At 38.3% G+C, this 13,621-nt stretch overlaps 1 protein-coding gene across 9 annotated transcripts in view; it reads right to left on the reverse strand.

Annotated features, from left to right (window-relative positions):
- Positions 1 to 13,621, reverse strand: part of CSNK2A2 (casein kinase 2 alpha 2) — a 37,862-nt gene that overhangs the window by 6,145 nt on the left and 18,096 nt on the right. For 6 of the 9 annotated variants that reach the window (XM_074285889.1, XM_074285888.1, XM_074285892.1 and 3 more), the window contains 6 exons: positions 8,661 to 8,720; positions 5,691 to 5,774; positions 3,420 to 3,530; positions 3,135 to 3,236; positions 1,341 to 1,441; positions 532 to 680 (listed from right to left, as the gene is read on the reverse strand). In XM_074285889.1, the coding sequence (XP_074141990.1) occupies positions 532 to 680; positions 1,341 to 1,441; positions 3,135 to 3,236; positions 3,420 to 3,530; positions 5,691 to 5,774; positions 8,661 to 8,720 (607 nt within the window). The remainder of the gene's footprint in view (positions 1 to 531; positions 681 to 1,340; positions 1,442 to 3,134; positions 3,237 to 3,419; positions 3,531 to 5,690; positions 5,775 to 8,660; positions 8,721 to 13,621) is intronic. The other 3 variants (XM_074285890.1, XM_074285893.1, XM_074285891.1) reach the window with 2 other exon arrangements.

The raw sequence follows: 13,621 nt of genomic DNA on the forward strand, positions 1-13,621 counted from the left end.
ATTTACTTTCCTTTCTGTATATACTTTTCATTTCCTTATTTAATAAGTAATTTATCCTACTCTGAAAGACTGTCTTCATAAGGAAAAAAATATATATGTATATTACATATATGTGAAATTATATTATACATTATATAATATATATTATATTTATATAAGTAATATATATCATATAATAATTTATATTTATATATATGTATGTATATACACACACACACACACACACACACACACACACACATAATATCCCTGATCTGTCTCTGTGAGCAAACATTGACTGCTTTCCATAGTTTCTAAGTTAATAGCACAGAAGCACTTAATTCTATCCAAACAATGCTTGTACAGTTCTGTAAATAGCTCCATTTCTTCAAGAGGAAGGGGCACCTTACAGACTTTGTTAGTTTGAGACAGATGGGGGTGGCTGATAATGGATTCTAGAGACAATCTACCCAAAAGCTGCTACAATTCACCCGCTCAAGCCTCAATTGCTCTGTCTCTCCATAAATCCTAGAATCCGATCTCTGCACTTACAGAAATAAGGGTGGTCCATGGCCTCTTTGGCGGTCAGCCTTTGTTGATGGTCATAGCGCAGAAGCTTGTCCAGAAGATCCAGGGCCTCAGGACTGACGAGATGTCTATTCTCACTATGGATGAAGTTTTCCCAGCGTTTTCGAGAGTGTCTGAAGGATGAATGAAATCTTAGTTTCTGAATTTAAATTACTTACTATTGAGGCTAACAACTACATCAAAATAACAGCCTCTTTCATTAATTAAATCTTTTAAGTTTGATTTAGAACTTTTATTCTATACTTAAAATTTTTTCTTTTTCCCCTAAGTGTTTTGTGATGAAACAAGAGATACTTCTGGCATCTCAGGGGTTCCTTCCTAGAAGCATGGTGCACACCTGATAATTTAGCCTAACTTTCAAATGACATCTTTCCAAAACTTACATTATATTAAAACTACTACACATAGCACAAATGACTTTACAACCACCCTTTAAAAATCAGCTAAGCTTTCTTCTTGGAAAAAGCCAACATTTTATTTTCCTCTCATTTTTCTCTTTCCTACATTTTCTTTGTATTAATGTTAACCATGTTTTTCATATGACTCTGCTTTCGAATTGTCAAGGGCATTCATATCATAGAGAGAAACAGTTCTGATTTGCAGACACAAGTAAATGCTATTTGAGTGTTTTACGATGAGAAACTGAAATGTTCAGTTTTAATTTCAATATAATTGTAAAGCAGATGGAACCAATGTGAAAGATGTACTTTCATCCACTGTCATCTAACTCTGAAATAAGACAAACCATAAAACCCTCCCCCTCTCTTACTTACTGCCCCAGGATATCATTGAAGTGTGGGTCCAGGTCTATGTGGTATTTCTTCAGATATCCATATAACTCATCTGTACCAAGTACTTTGGCAATTCGGACAAGCTGAAACACAACACAGATTTAACAAAACCACCATGCAGCAAACTCCCGGGCAGCTTTCAAGGAAGCTAAATTAGGAGATGGCCACAATGACTGCTATGTCTCTTCCAAATTAAGTCATTATCAACTATACTGATGATAATGAATTTGATATCTGAGCTGCCCAGTGTGCTATATATTATTACTCATTTTAATTGAGCCAACATTAAGCACTGTGAGGTGATGAGGGCCTACACTAAAGTGGGGAGGATGTCCAGAAAGGGCTGTGTTTAGGGAACGCTGCAAAGGTGATCAACAGGCCCTGGCCACAGCCTAATTGTGGAGGGTGAGACAGAGGAAGAAGTCTAGGACAACTCCTGATCTGTGAGGCTGGGAGACTGGAAGATGGTGCTGCCTTCTATGATAATGGGGAAATGTAGGAGCAGCACAAGGGGTTGGGCAAAGATTGTTCTGGAAATGCCAAATTTAAGAGCATGAGAGAGGTCTGAAAGACAGATAAAGATGCAAGGTTGGAGATCAGCAGAGAGGCTGGGGCAGGAAAGGTAAATTTGAGAATCATCAGCATACAGATGATCATAACATCCATGGGAGCTGATGAGATCCCTAAGTGAAATGTGTCAAAAAGGAAGAGAAGATGGCCCAGAACAGCACCCTATGGGACACCTACGGTTAGAGGGTATATCTGGATGAGGATCCAGCAAAGGAGACTGAGAAGAGGCAGTCAGGTAGGAGAAGAATCAGGAGAGAGTACTGTCCTGAAAACCTAGAAAGAAGAGAGTATCATGCAGGAGAGGGCGATCAGCGGCATCCAAGGTGGCAGAAAGGTGAGGAGAGTGAAGAGACAGATAAGGCCTTTGGATTTGACAACTCAGAGATCAAGGGGAACTTTGGGGAGCAGTTCTGGTGTCGTGAAAAGGTCAGGAGTCAGCTTGTAAGGGCTTAAAAAGAGAGGCAGGGCACCATTGCAAACAGACCAGAAAAGTAATTTTCCTTTAATGGACCTCCCTCTTAGGGGCAGATGCTTTTTCCTGCTTGCTTTGGCAGGGATGAGGAGCCCTTGCACACATTAGCAGGACCCCTACATGGCCACTGCTGCTCTGAGAAGTGACAGCAGTCCTCGATGATAGCACTAAGGCCATACCAATTCACAAAATGCCAACACTGACATGGCCTGCCCAAGATCCCCCAGCTTCTAAGCATAGGGAATGAGGACCAGGCCTGCAGCCTCCACACCCCTCTACCTAATTCAGAGCACAAGGGCAGCAGAGGAGCACAGGAAACATAGTTCAATGGGTAATGGAAAGAACATTAAGCCCAAGTACTGCCCTCGCTATGCCCTTGGGACAAGCAGTCTGGAGGCTGGGGATCATAGACTTCTCCAAGACTAGGTTTACCCCAGCCCTGCTCTTCCAGAGCTCTGGGATCAAGGGCAAGTCAAATAATGTCTCAGAACCATAGGCTCCCCCCCTGTGGACCTGACATCTTGCTAGGGCCATCTGACTCGGGATGGCTGCAGAATATAACAGAAAAAGCCAGTGTGCAGTTAGAAAGTTTGACTTAAATCTGTTGGTGATACCCATTAACTCTAGAACCACAACAAGTTCCTCTGGCAGCTCTCCAAACATGGCAGAGCATCTCTTACACTGAGTAAGAGCAGAGGGCACAGCTTCTGGCTGGCATGATGGTGCTTCCTCACCTGGTCGTAGTTGTCTTGGCCATGGAAGAAGGGCTCCTTTCGGAAGATCATGCTGGCCAGCATACAGCCTAAGCTCCACATGTCGAGACTATAGTCATACATCTGAGGAGACCAGGAAGGCCATAGTGAGTGAGGCTGCAGTAGAGCCCGTTTCCCTTAGCCCAGCTCTCCCAGCCTCCCACTAGGACAGGCCACTTAGCTGGAGAAACAAAGGCTATGGACTAACCCTTCCCAATGGATCCCAAACTAACAGCTAGACAGGAAAAGTCCTCCTGTGGGTTTTACCTGGTAATCCACAAGGAGCTCTGGCCCTTTGAAGTACCTAGAAGCCACACGCACATTATACTCCTGAGCAGGATGGTAGAATTCTGCCAGACCCCAGTCTATTAGTCGAAGCTAAAAACAGAACAAAACAAAAAGGCATCAAGAAAGTATTTAGACTTCTGTTCCTTAAGACAATGTTCTAAAATACATTGGAATAACCACATTTTCTAGCCAATTAGAATTTTTAATAGTTAGATGGTCCAATGTCAGGATCTGCTATTTACCAGTTTTTTTAAAAAAATTACACTAGTTTTTCATCTCCTGAGTCTGCTGATAGTTGATAAATAGACGGAACTACTCACTGTTGACATCAACTACCCTACATTTTGCTAGCATCATGATTGCAGTTTAGAAAAGCCAAAAAAAGTTTGGCTTGGATTGTTGGAGTTATGAACTAATCCAACCATTCTGGAGACCAGTTTGGAACTCTGCCCAAAGAGCTATTGAACTGTGCACACCCTTTGATCCAACAATGTCACTACTGGGTCTGTACCCAAAGAGTTCACAAAAGAGGGAAAGGGACCCACACGTGCAAAAATGTTTGTGGCAGCCCTTTTTGTAGCGGCAAAGAACCAGAAACTGAGTGGATGCTCATCAATTGGAGAATGGCTGAGAAGTTATGATATGTGAATGTTTGGATACTTGTTCTTTTATATTTATGTTCTCTTCAGTCTAGTTTTGCCTTTCTTTCCTTTGCATTTTGGATCGTTATGATTGATGTTAATTCTCTCTATTTGCTTCAGAGGAACTTTTTCTGCACAATGCATTGTCTATTATTGTTCTATAAGAAATGATCAGCGGGATGATTTCAGAAAAGTCTGGAGAGATGTACATGAACTGATTCTGAGTGAATGTGAGTAGAACCAAGAGAGCACCGTACAGAGCAACAAGAAGATTCTATGATGATCAATTCTGATGGATGTGGCCATTTTCTTTTTTTTTTTTTTTTCTTTAATAGTTTTTATTTATCAGATATATGCATGGGTAATTTTACAACATTGACAATTGCCAAACCTTTTGTTCCAATTTTTCCCCTCCTTCCCCGCCCCCCCAAGATGGCAGGTTGACCAATACATGTTAAATATGTTAAAGTATAAATTAAACATAATATATATATACATGTCCAAACAGTTGTTTTGCTGTACAAAAAAAATCGGACTTTGAAATAGTGTACAATTAGCTTGTGAAGGAAATCCAAAATGCAGGTGGACAAAAAAATAGAGGGATTGGGAATTAGTGGTTCATAGTCATCTCCCAGAGTTCTTTTGCTGGGTGTAGCTGGTTAAGTTCATTACTGCTCTATTAGAACTGATTTGGTTCATCTCATTGTTGAAGATGGCCATGTCCATCAGAATTGATCATCATATAGTACTGTTGTTAAAGTATACAACGATCTCCTGGTTCTGCTCATTTCACTCAGCATCAGTTCATTCAAGTCTTTCCAGGCCTTTCTGAAATCATCCCACTGGTCATTTCTTAGAGAACAATAATATTCCACAATATTCATATACCACAATTTATTCAGCCATTCTCCAATTGATGGGCATCCACCTAGTCTCCAGTTTCTGGCCACTACAAAGAGGGCTGGGATGTGGCTATTTTCAACAATGAGATGATTTCAAATCATTTCCAATAGATAGAACAGTCTGCACCAAGAGAGGACTATGGGAATTTGAATGTGGTTTGAAGCATAGAATTTTCACCTTTTTTGTTTCTTTCTCGTGCTTTTTTTCCTCTTTTGGTCTGATTTTTCTTGTCATGACATGACAACATGGAAATGACAATTATGACAAATTGGAATATGACAAATATGGAAATATATTTAAAAGAACTATACATATTTAACCTACATCAGATTGCTTGTGGGGGAGGTAAGGAGGGAGAAAAATTTGGAACACAAAGTCTTACAAAAAGGATTACTAAAAACTATCTTTATACATGTTTGGAAACTATTAAAATAAATAAAAGAAGTTTGGCGTGGCATGAAGGTATTTAAGATCTTAAGATGGGACAGAACCCACCAACTACCTTGTATCTTAGGAGCCCAACACAAAACTATGACTCTGTTCAATAATAAGCTGAAGAACTTAAATCTGAGATGAAGATTGCATTTTCCTGTTATTGGAGGTAGTTAACGCCAAAACAATATGGAAGCCAGCACTGGAGGTAAGGCAAGAACAAGAACATGGTGCATACTCCACCACCATCACCACCACAATATCAATATATTACCTTTTTCTGTTGGTGATCTATCATAACATTGTGAGGTTTGACATCTCTGTGCATGATTCCCATGCTATGACAGTAATCCAGGGCCTAGTCAAAGAGAGAACACAGACAGAGGATATATAGTGATGTACCAGGGCCTTCACAAGCTAGCCCCAACTCCTTTTACCACTCTTTGGGACACCCTGACCTAAGTAAACAGAACTGGGGGCAGATGACTATGACAAACTATCATCAGTTGAGAATGTGTAAGATGAAGTAGAAGTAGAGAATGTTAACTTCTGCATCTCAGAAGCCACACTCTGAGAAGTAGGAAGGGCAAGTAGAAGAGGAAAGATACTCAAACCCCAGAGAGAATTTTTAGGACTGATCGATGTTCCTCCAAACAGGATGGCCTGAGTTAAATTTGACATAGTCCTCCTCCAAGGCATTTAACTATAATATACAGTATGATGTCATATCTGTATTCCCCTGTAGGCCTGTAGCTCTCTGAGGGCAGGGGCTGAGTCTTCCTCAGAAAATGACATTCTGAAAATATACTCAATACTCTCTAAAACTTTTATCTTCATGACCTGGCAAGATTCTTGTCCTCCAATTGTAGATTTTGGGAAGGAAGGGAATTGAGGCCATTTAGCGCAACCTTTCATCACAGCTGAAAAACCAGGGAAGAGGGTCAGTGACCTGGCCAAGACTAAGGAGGCACCAAGCAGCCAGGTCCTCCTCGATAGTCCCAAAGGACAATTCAAAATGCCAAACTGTCAGGAGTTGAGGAACGAAATCAGGGAAGAAACTAAAGCAGTATGGCTTCCCTGCTTCTACTGCAATCCCCTTTGGAACAATCATACTTATCCCTGTCTCAAACACTTTTATACCTACTCAGTTAGCTGTGCAATATTTTTAAGCAAAATCCATTTGTTTAGCTGAATTACTCTTTATAAACAGTGAATTCATCCCTAATTATTGTTCAAGTAGCCAGCCACATGTGCAAGGCCATAGGAAGGAGAGAAAAACAGGAGCTAAAGCACCTTCCATGGCTGTGCCTTGAGATGTCCTATGTGCAATTCCAGCCCAACATTCTGAGAATCATGACTGTCTTCCTATGACTATCCTTAGAGCTGAAGGGACTCAAGACATTTTAATTATATTGCCCTAGAAAGGGAAAAATGCTCCTGTGAAACTGTATTCTGAAGAGGTGGTTAAAACACAAAAATCTTAAAATTAAGGTCCTTTTTTGGAGAAACATGCCAAAAGTTTATATGATCTATATGTAACTACATAACTACACAAAATATAAGCCCTGAGTTTTTTTTTTTTGTTTGTTTTTAACATTGTACAGATAATTTTGTTTATGAAAAGTATTTTGAATTCTCTCAGCAACTATGAATTCAAGCTGGAGCTATATTGTTTTTTACTTCCACTAAGAAGCTATCAAATGTCTTACTATAAGAAGAGAGCTGGTGAGTGGGGAAGGAACGGACCTCAGCAGGCATCACAGAGGAGCTGCCAAAGGGATATGAGGGGTACTGTACCACAGGTAAAATTGTCTCTGAAGTTGTACACCATCATTTTATGGGCTACAATGCCTATAATAAATTCCTTCAGACATTATATTTTGTATTAGAGAAGCGTTACTTTAGTGAGACTCCAATGTTTTGCTGAAAAGAGCTCATGAAATCAAGGCTCCTATGGAAAAGATTCTGAATTTGAATTCTGAACATGCAACCAACTCTCTAGGAAATACTGAGCAAACCATGTTTCAGTTTTCCCCCATCTGCAAAACAGGGTCAGCATTTCCTATTCTCATTCTCCACCCAACAACTTTCTTCATTAAGATGCTCTGCAAAATGATTCACTACACAAGGTTTATTATTTATGCTAACATAGCTGGGTTTGTTATTAGCCAGCCTTTGGCAAAAAACAAAAAAAATTGACTAAGGACAAGTAGAGCTGGGATTTAATAACTGTTCTTCAAAGGTAACAAATAAATAAACACACTGTTCTGACTTTTTCCTCATTTGACTTCCTTTGGAATCAGTACTTAATGTCTTTAAATAAGTAACTTCAGGACAGTCATTTTTCCTAGTTACTGATCACTAAGCATGCAAACTCAGATCTATTGTGCTGTATATCTCAGAGATATATCTCATCAGAGACTGCTCAAGAAGATGCTCTCCTCCCCAGCCCACCCCTTTCCCTGAAAGGTTTAGTGTGGAACAAAACTATTAAGGAAAGAAGGAAATCTTCATAATCGTTGGTTTGATTCTGTCCACCAATTCAGTGAAGTCTCAAGGAAACGTCTACAAGTATACATTACATTCATTCCAGAATTATAGCTCCTTACAATCCTTTTTCTTAGAAAGGGTTATATTCAACTCTGGAATCTTGTTTTGGAAATTGTTGCTACAATATTAACACTATTTTGTTCTGATAATTCTCTTCCACAGTCACAATAGCCCAATGATCCCTCAGCGCTTTATTCTAAAACCTTTCTGAAATTCTATTTATGCCTATTTGTTTGGTGCTAAAGAACCATTTAATTCCTTTGTAAACTATAGAAATATTGCAAAGGTTCACAATGCCTGTGGCTCTCAAATGTCCAATGTGCTTCCTCAGTCCCTTCTGACTATACATCAGGATCAAACCAGCTGCGGGTTAGAGCAGAGCTAGGGATGCAGGTCTCATCCTAAAGAGGAACTAATTGGAAAAATCAAAGAATCATGAAAAATTACAGAAAGTAGGAGGCTCTAATTGCTTAGTAAATTTTTATAATGACATCTGACCATCTTTCCTTTAAAACACGGGTAACCTGAGTCCCCCAAAACAATAGCAGAAATCACAATTTCAAGAGTTTCTGAAAACTTGTCTAAAAATATATTCAGTTGGGACATAAGAAATGATCAGTCTTCTCTTTCAATATATCAAGTTTTCCTAAAAAGTCTGCTTAAAAATTCCTGACTGCTGATTAATGTCACTTACCTTAAGCAGTTCATACATATAAAACCGGATATCAAAGTCTGTAAGGATCTGGTATAGTTGCTGAAATAGAATATGGCAAAAAAAAAAAAAAAAAAAAAAAAAAAAAAAAAAAAATCAGTTCAATCATAGGGCCCTTTTGTATTCGCCCAGTTGTTACTTTCTATAACACACTTTTTCAGGGACAAAGCCCTCACAAATTTTACCAACAGGATCTAGAGAGCTTCCAGGTAAAGTTCAGGAACCAATGACAAAAAAGCTAATGTATTTCACATTTCTTGAGAAGAGGGAGAGAAAAGCTGAATAGGGAAAAAAAAAAATAAGCTATCAGGGCTTATGTAGACCCGACCTTTCCTCCTTCTACCATCATTCCTTGTAAAACACAAAAATAATTTGGGCCTCTCAAAACAACAGTTCAATTCACAAATTCAAGGAATTTTCTGAAAACGTTTCTAAAAATACATTCATTTGGACTATTAGAAGTGTTTTTACTAAATTCAGGTTCCTTCACTTAATTTTCTTTTTCAATGTATCAGTTATCTCAAAAAGTCTATTTAAAAACTCCTAATCAGTCTTTCCACAAAATCGACTATAAACTGTCTCACAATAACAGTAATAAAAACTACATTAGCCACCTAATCCTCACATCTACCAAAGTAGCACTACAATTCATTTAAGAACATTCACAATGAGTTGGTAAGTTGATATTTCATTCTTGAGGACCCGTTAACTGTCCTATGGTATTATATTAACTAGTTGGTGAGATTGTTTGAAGAAAAGACACAAACTGCTAGGTTGAAGCTGCTTTAGGCACTGAAGTTGACAATGTAAAGTTGGCAAGAGTCAAGTAAAGCACTTTCCCAAACTTCTTCTTTCCTACTACTCAAATCTTCTCTAGAAGGAAAGAGATGCTGAAGTAGTCATAGTTAACTGAAGTTGGATAATGTTTCTGCAGAAAAGGGATTCAGAGAGGAGCCTTCAGAAAAGATTAAGCACGCACAAGCTAATAATACAGCATAAAAATGGAAATATAGTAGTTCACTAGACACAGATCTACCTATGACAAAAAAAATAAAATGATTCTAGGTTCCCAATAGAAATTTTAGTCACTTAAATAGTATGAGATGAGAGAGGCATTTAAAGATTCAATTCCTTCTATTTGCACATAATGCAGTCAAAAACTGATGTTTCTACTACACCTCATTACTCACAGAAGAACTTACTCCAAAGGACCAGAAGGGCAGAAGGATACTTTTATTTAGACACAAAGTTATTTTGCTTTTCTTGATTATACTTATCTATTAGAGGAGTGGGCTTTGTTGAGGGGCAGCTGTGTGTGTATGTAACAATGAAGATGCTTAAAAAAAAAAAAAAATATATATATATATATATATAGGGACAGTTAGGTGGTGCATTGAATAGAGCACCAGCCCTGAAGTCAGGAGGATCTGAGTTCAAATCTGAACTCAGACACATAACACTTCCTAGCTGTATGACCCTGGGCAAGTCAATTAATCCCAACTGCCTCAGCAAAAAACAAAACAAAACAAAACAACAAACAAACAAAAAAAAAAACCAAATGAACACCAAAACATTATTCAAAAATTCCAAGAAAAAAGTTCAGAAGGAACACAAACAAGGTCATTTTGTGACTACCTTGTTAAATTTAAACTATATTTTTAAAAATGACATTTTGATTTCTTATACTCTTATTTTGCTTTATATATTAAGATATATTGATCAAAAATAGACTATTTTTTTTTAAAAGGAACTACTCCCTATGTTGTAATTTGCTCAAACTTGGTATTTTACTTATTGTCCTACAGCTTTATCAGATTCTCTGTGAACTTTATTCTGCTCTACTCTCCCCACCATGGATTTTAGGAAGTCGCTCCAATTATACTAGCAACTATATTTTCCAAAAATCAAATCTCTATAAAACTTTAAGATGAACATTTCTAAATGTCTTCTTTCAAAATAAAGATAGGTTTGTTCAAAGCCTAGTGAAACAACTTCAGATTTCTGAAGAAGAGTCAAACAGAATAGCCATCACGGTATTGTCACCAATGCCTAAGACAACATGGTAGTAATATCTTTATTCCTAACTTGCTACTACACAGTGGGATTGCAAGTCATCTCTACCACTGGATGGATCTAAGCCACAAGATAAATGCCAGTTTTTAAATATATTATTTACATCTATGCTAAATGCTGTTAATTTTATTGAACACAAGGCGACATCATTTTGCTTATTCTCCAATAAAAATTAACCTTTTTCCTAGCACCTAAGTGCTAGGGATCGTATTAAGTACTTTACTATCATCATATCATGTTGTTTGATCTTTTGTCCTCATTTTATAACTGAGGAAATTGAGTAAGAGGTTAGGGTTGGATGACTTGCTCAAGGTCACACACTTAGGAAGTGTTTGAGGCCAGATTTAAGGCTGAAGTCAGGTCTTTCTGACTCTAGGTCCAGGCTCTATCCACTGTGCCAGCAATCATAGAAAACATGAGTCCACAGTTCCATAGCTTAGTGTTCAAAGATGTAAACACTAAGTTGTCCACCTATTTTGTTTTACATGATCCCAACATACTTCAGTCATATGACTTTAGCTCGCATCCCACTTGTTGTTGGCCATCTGTGTGGATTACTCGTTTGGATTGCCTTCCCACGTACCCATTCATCAAAGCCATTCCTTAATCTCAATCTCCCAGACTACTACAGTCAAGACATTCACTCTCATCACTGCTAATGCACTTCATGCCTTGTCTCATTGAGAACTTATCATAATCGGACTTTTTCATGTGTATCACTTTATAGCAGACAATGGCCCCATCCTATGCCTTAGCCTTCCTCTTGCTCCCCACAGCCTGCAGTTGAGCTGACCATGGACACCTCGATAGGTTTTCATGACACTGATCTTTCTGATTCTCTTCCAATATGTCTGGCCAATACTTCTTAGCTCCTTGGGTGGAAGCCAGTTTTCCTTGATAATCTCATTGGTTCTCATGGATTCACTTATCTCAAAACAAAATGACTGTTAGATCTAAGCCCTCTCCTCACCTTGAGTCTGTAACACCAAGTGCCCATTGGTTATTCTGAATCAGATATCCTGTAGATGTCCAAAACTGAAGATTGTCTGTTTCTTCAACCCTTCCTTCTTAACTTTCTTATTATTGCTGAGTGCAGGTCTACAGTCCCTCAGACTCACAACCTTCATATCCAATCTGTTGCCCCCTCTCTTTGAATCCATCTCTACCACCACTGCCTCCTGCCTCCTTCCCCCAACCCTCTACAATTCCCTTGATGCAGCCCCTCATCACCTCATTTCTGGACTTCTGCAATGGCCTGCTGCTGAGTCTTCCTGTCCACCAACTCATCCTCCATTTAGCTACCAGCTCTGTCACCCTCCTCTTCAATAACTGAGCATCCCCAGGATCACCTGTAAAATCCTACAGCTCGAAAGCCTTTTATCAGCTGTACTGCTCCTGCCTTTAAAATCTTCTTCCACACTAAGTCCCTCTATGTTCTCTGTGATACAATGACATTGACTTTTTATTGTTCCCAACACCATGCATTTTCACTGGCTACTTTCCATACCCGGAACTCTTTCCTTCCTCACCATCATCTCATGGTTTCCCTAATACCCCAGTTAAAAATTCATCTTTTTGCAAGAAGCAGTTCCCCTCAATGCTAGTCTGTTTATCACTTCCAATGTATCCTGTCTACCCTGCATTTATACACAGATGTTTGTGTGTTGTCTTTCTCATTAGAATGAGCTCTGAGAACAGAGACTGACTTTTGCCTTTTTTTGTAATCCTATCACTTAGCATAGTGCCTGACAAAATAGAAACTTAGTATAATATATGCTGATGACAGTTGATCTCACTACTCAGTGGGTCAACAGAAATAACCTTCTATTCTATGACTAATATGATTTGAAGGAAATTACTTTTTAGTTTACTTAAATTTTCATCCAAAATTATATAATATATTCATTTTAAGAGATGACCAAAGATGAAAATAAAGGAGAAAAATACCTATTATGCAGACAGTGATATAACTGAATAACAGTACAGATACTGCAGCTGTACAAAAGGGCCCAAAATTGAAAAGAAAGGCTATATTGTTTTAGGGGAATTTGCACTAGCTGAGCCCCAAATTAAAAGCCCATTTTAAAATATACCAGTATTCTTCTGATGATGCTAGGTGACTACAAACCATTGAAAAATAGAACTGGAAGCCATCAAAAAGCCAATGGAAAACACATTGTGCACATAAAGAGTCAATAGCTTATTACCAAAGATGACTTATAAGAAATGGCATAGTATCCATTATCCAAAAAAGAAATGATTAGAAAAGGTGAACCAGAAAGTAAAAAGGGAAGAACAGTCTGCATACTTCATGATACCCACATGCAACAAGACCTAGAGAAAAACTTCAAATATGTTCAGTAGATACCTCCTTTATCCCAAGAGGATTTGTGAAGACCTGGCTAAGAGATGCATCAAGCTGTATGAATGGGTTATACTCTGTACTAAAGGAGGCAATAGACATATTGATAACAAAACAGGATCTTTCAGTACAGAAGAGCAGCCCTCAACTTTCCCAATTTTACACCTCAAATGTAAAGTTAAATGGCCACTCCAAACATCAAATTAAAATGCAATAAATACAACATAGATAAGGCTGATTTATGGTTTTCTAAGTCTTTAAGTGGGATGAAGGGGTCTGTTTCTATTTGAGTCTGAATCACTGATCAAATATTGTTAAATTCCATCAAGATATAATTAATAAAACCAGGAACTGAAATTTCCACAGTCAAGAGTTTACATATTTTAAATTTAAATTTGTACTGGTCACATTATGTAGTTATCTATCTTATAAAATAGCAGCCAAAAATCTTGAGTCTGTATCGTAAGTGACTGAAGAACTCCAAAGCGAATAGTCAAAATCTATAAAC

This window comes from Sminthopsis crassicaudata, chromosome 2, assembly GCF_048593235.1.
Source record: "Sminthopsis crassicaudata isolate SCR6 chromosome 2, ASM4859323v1, whole genome shotgun sequence".
Lineage (NCBI taxonomy): Eukaryota > Metazoa > Chordata > Mammalia > Dasyuromorphia > Dasyuridae > Sminthopsis > Sminthopsis crassicaudata.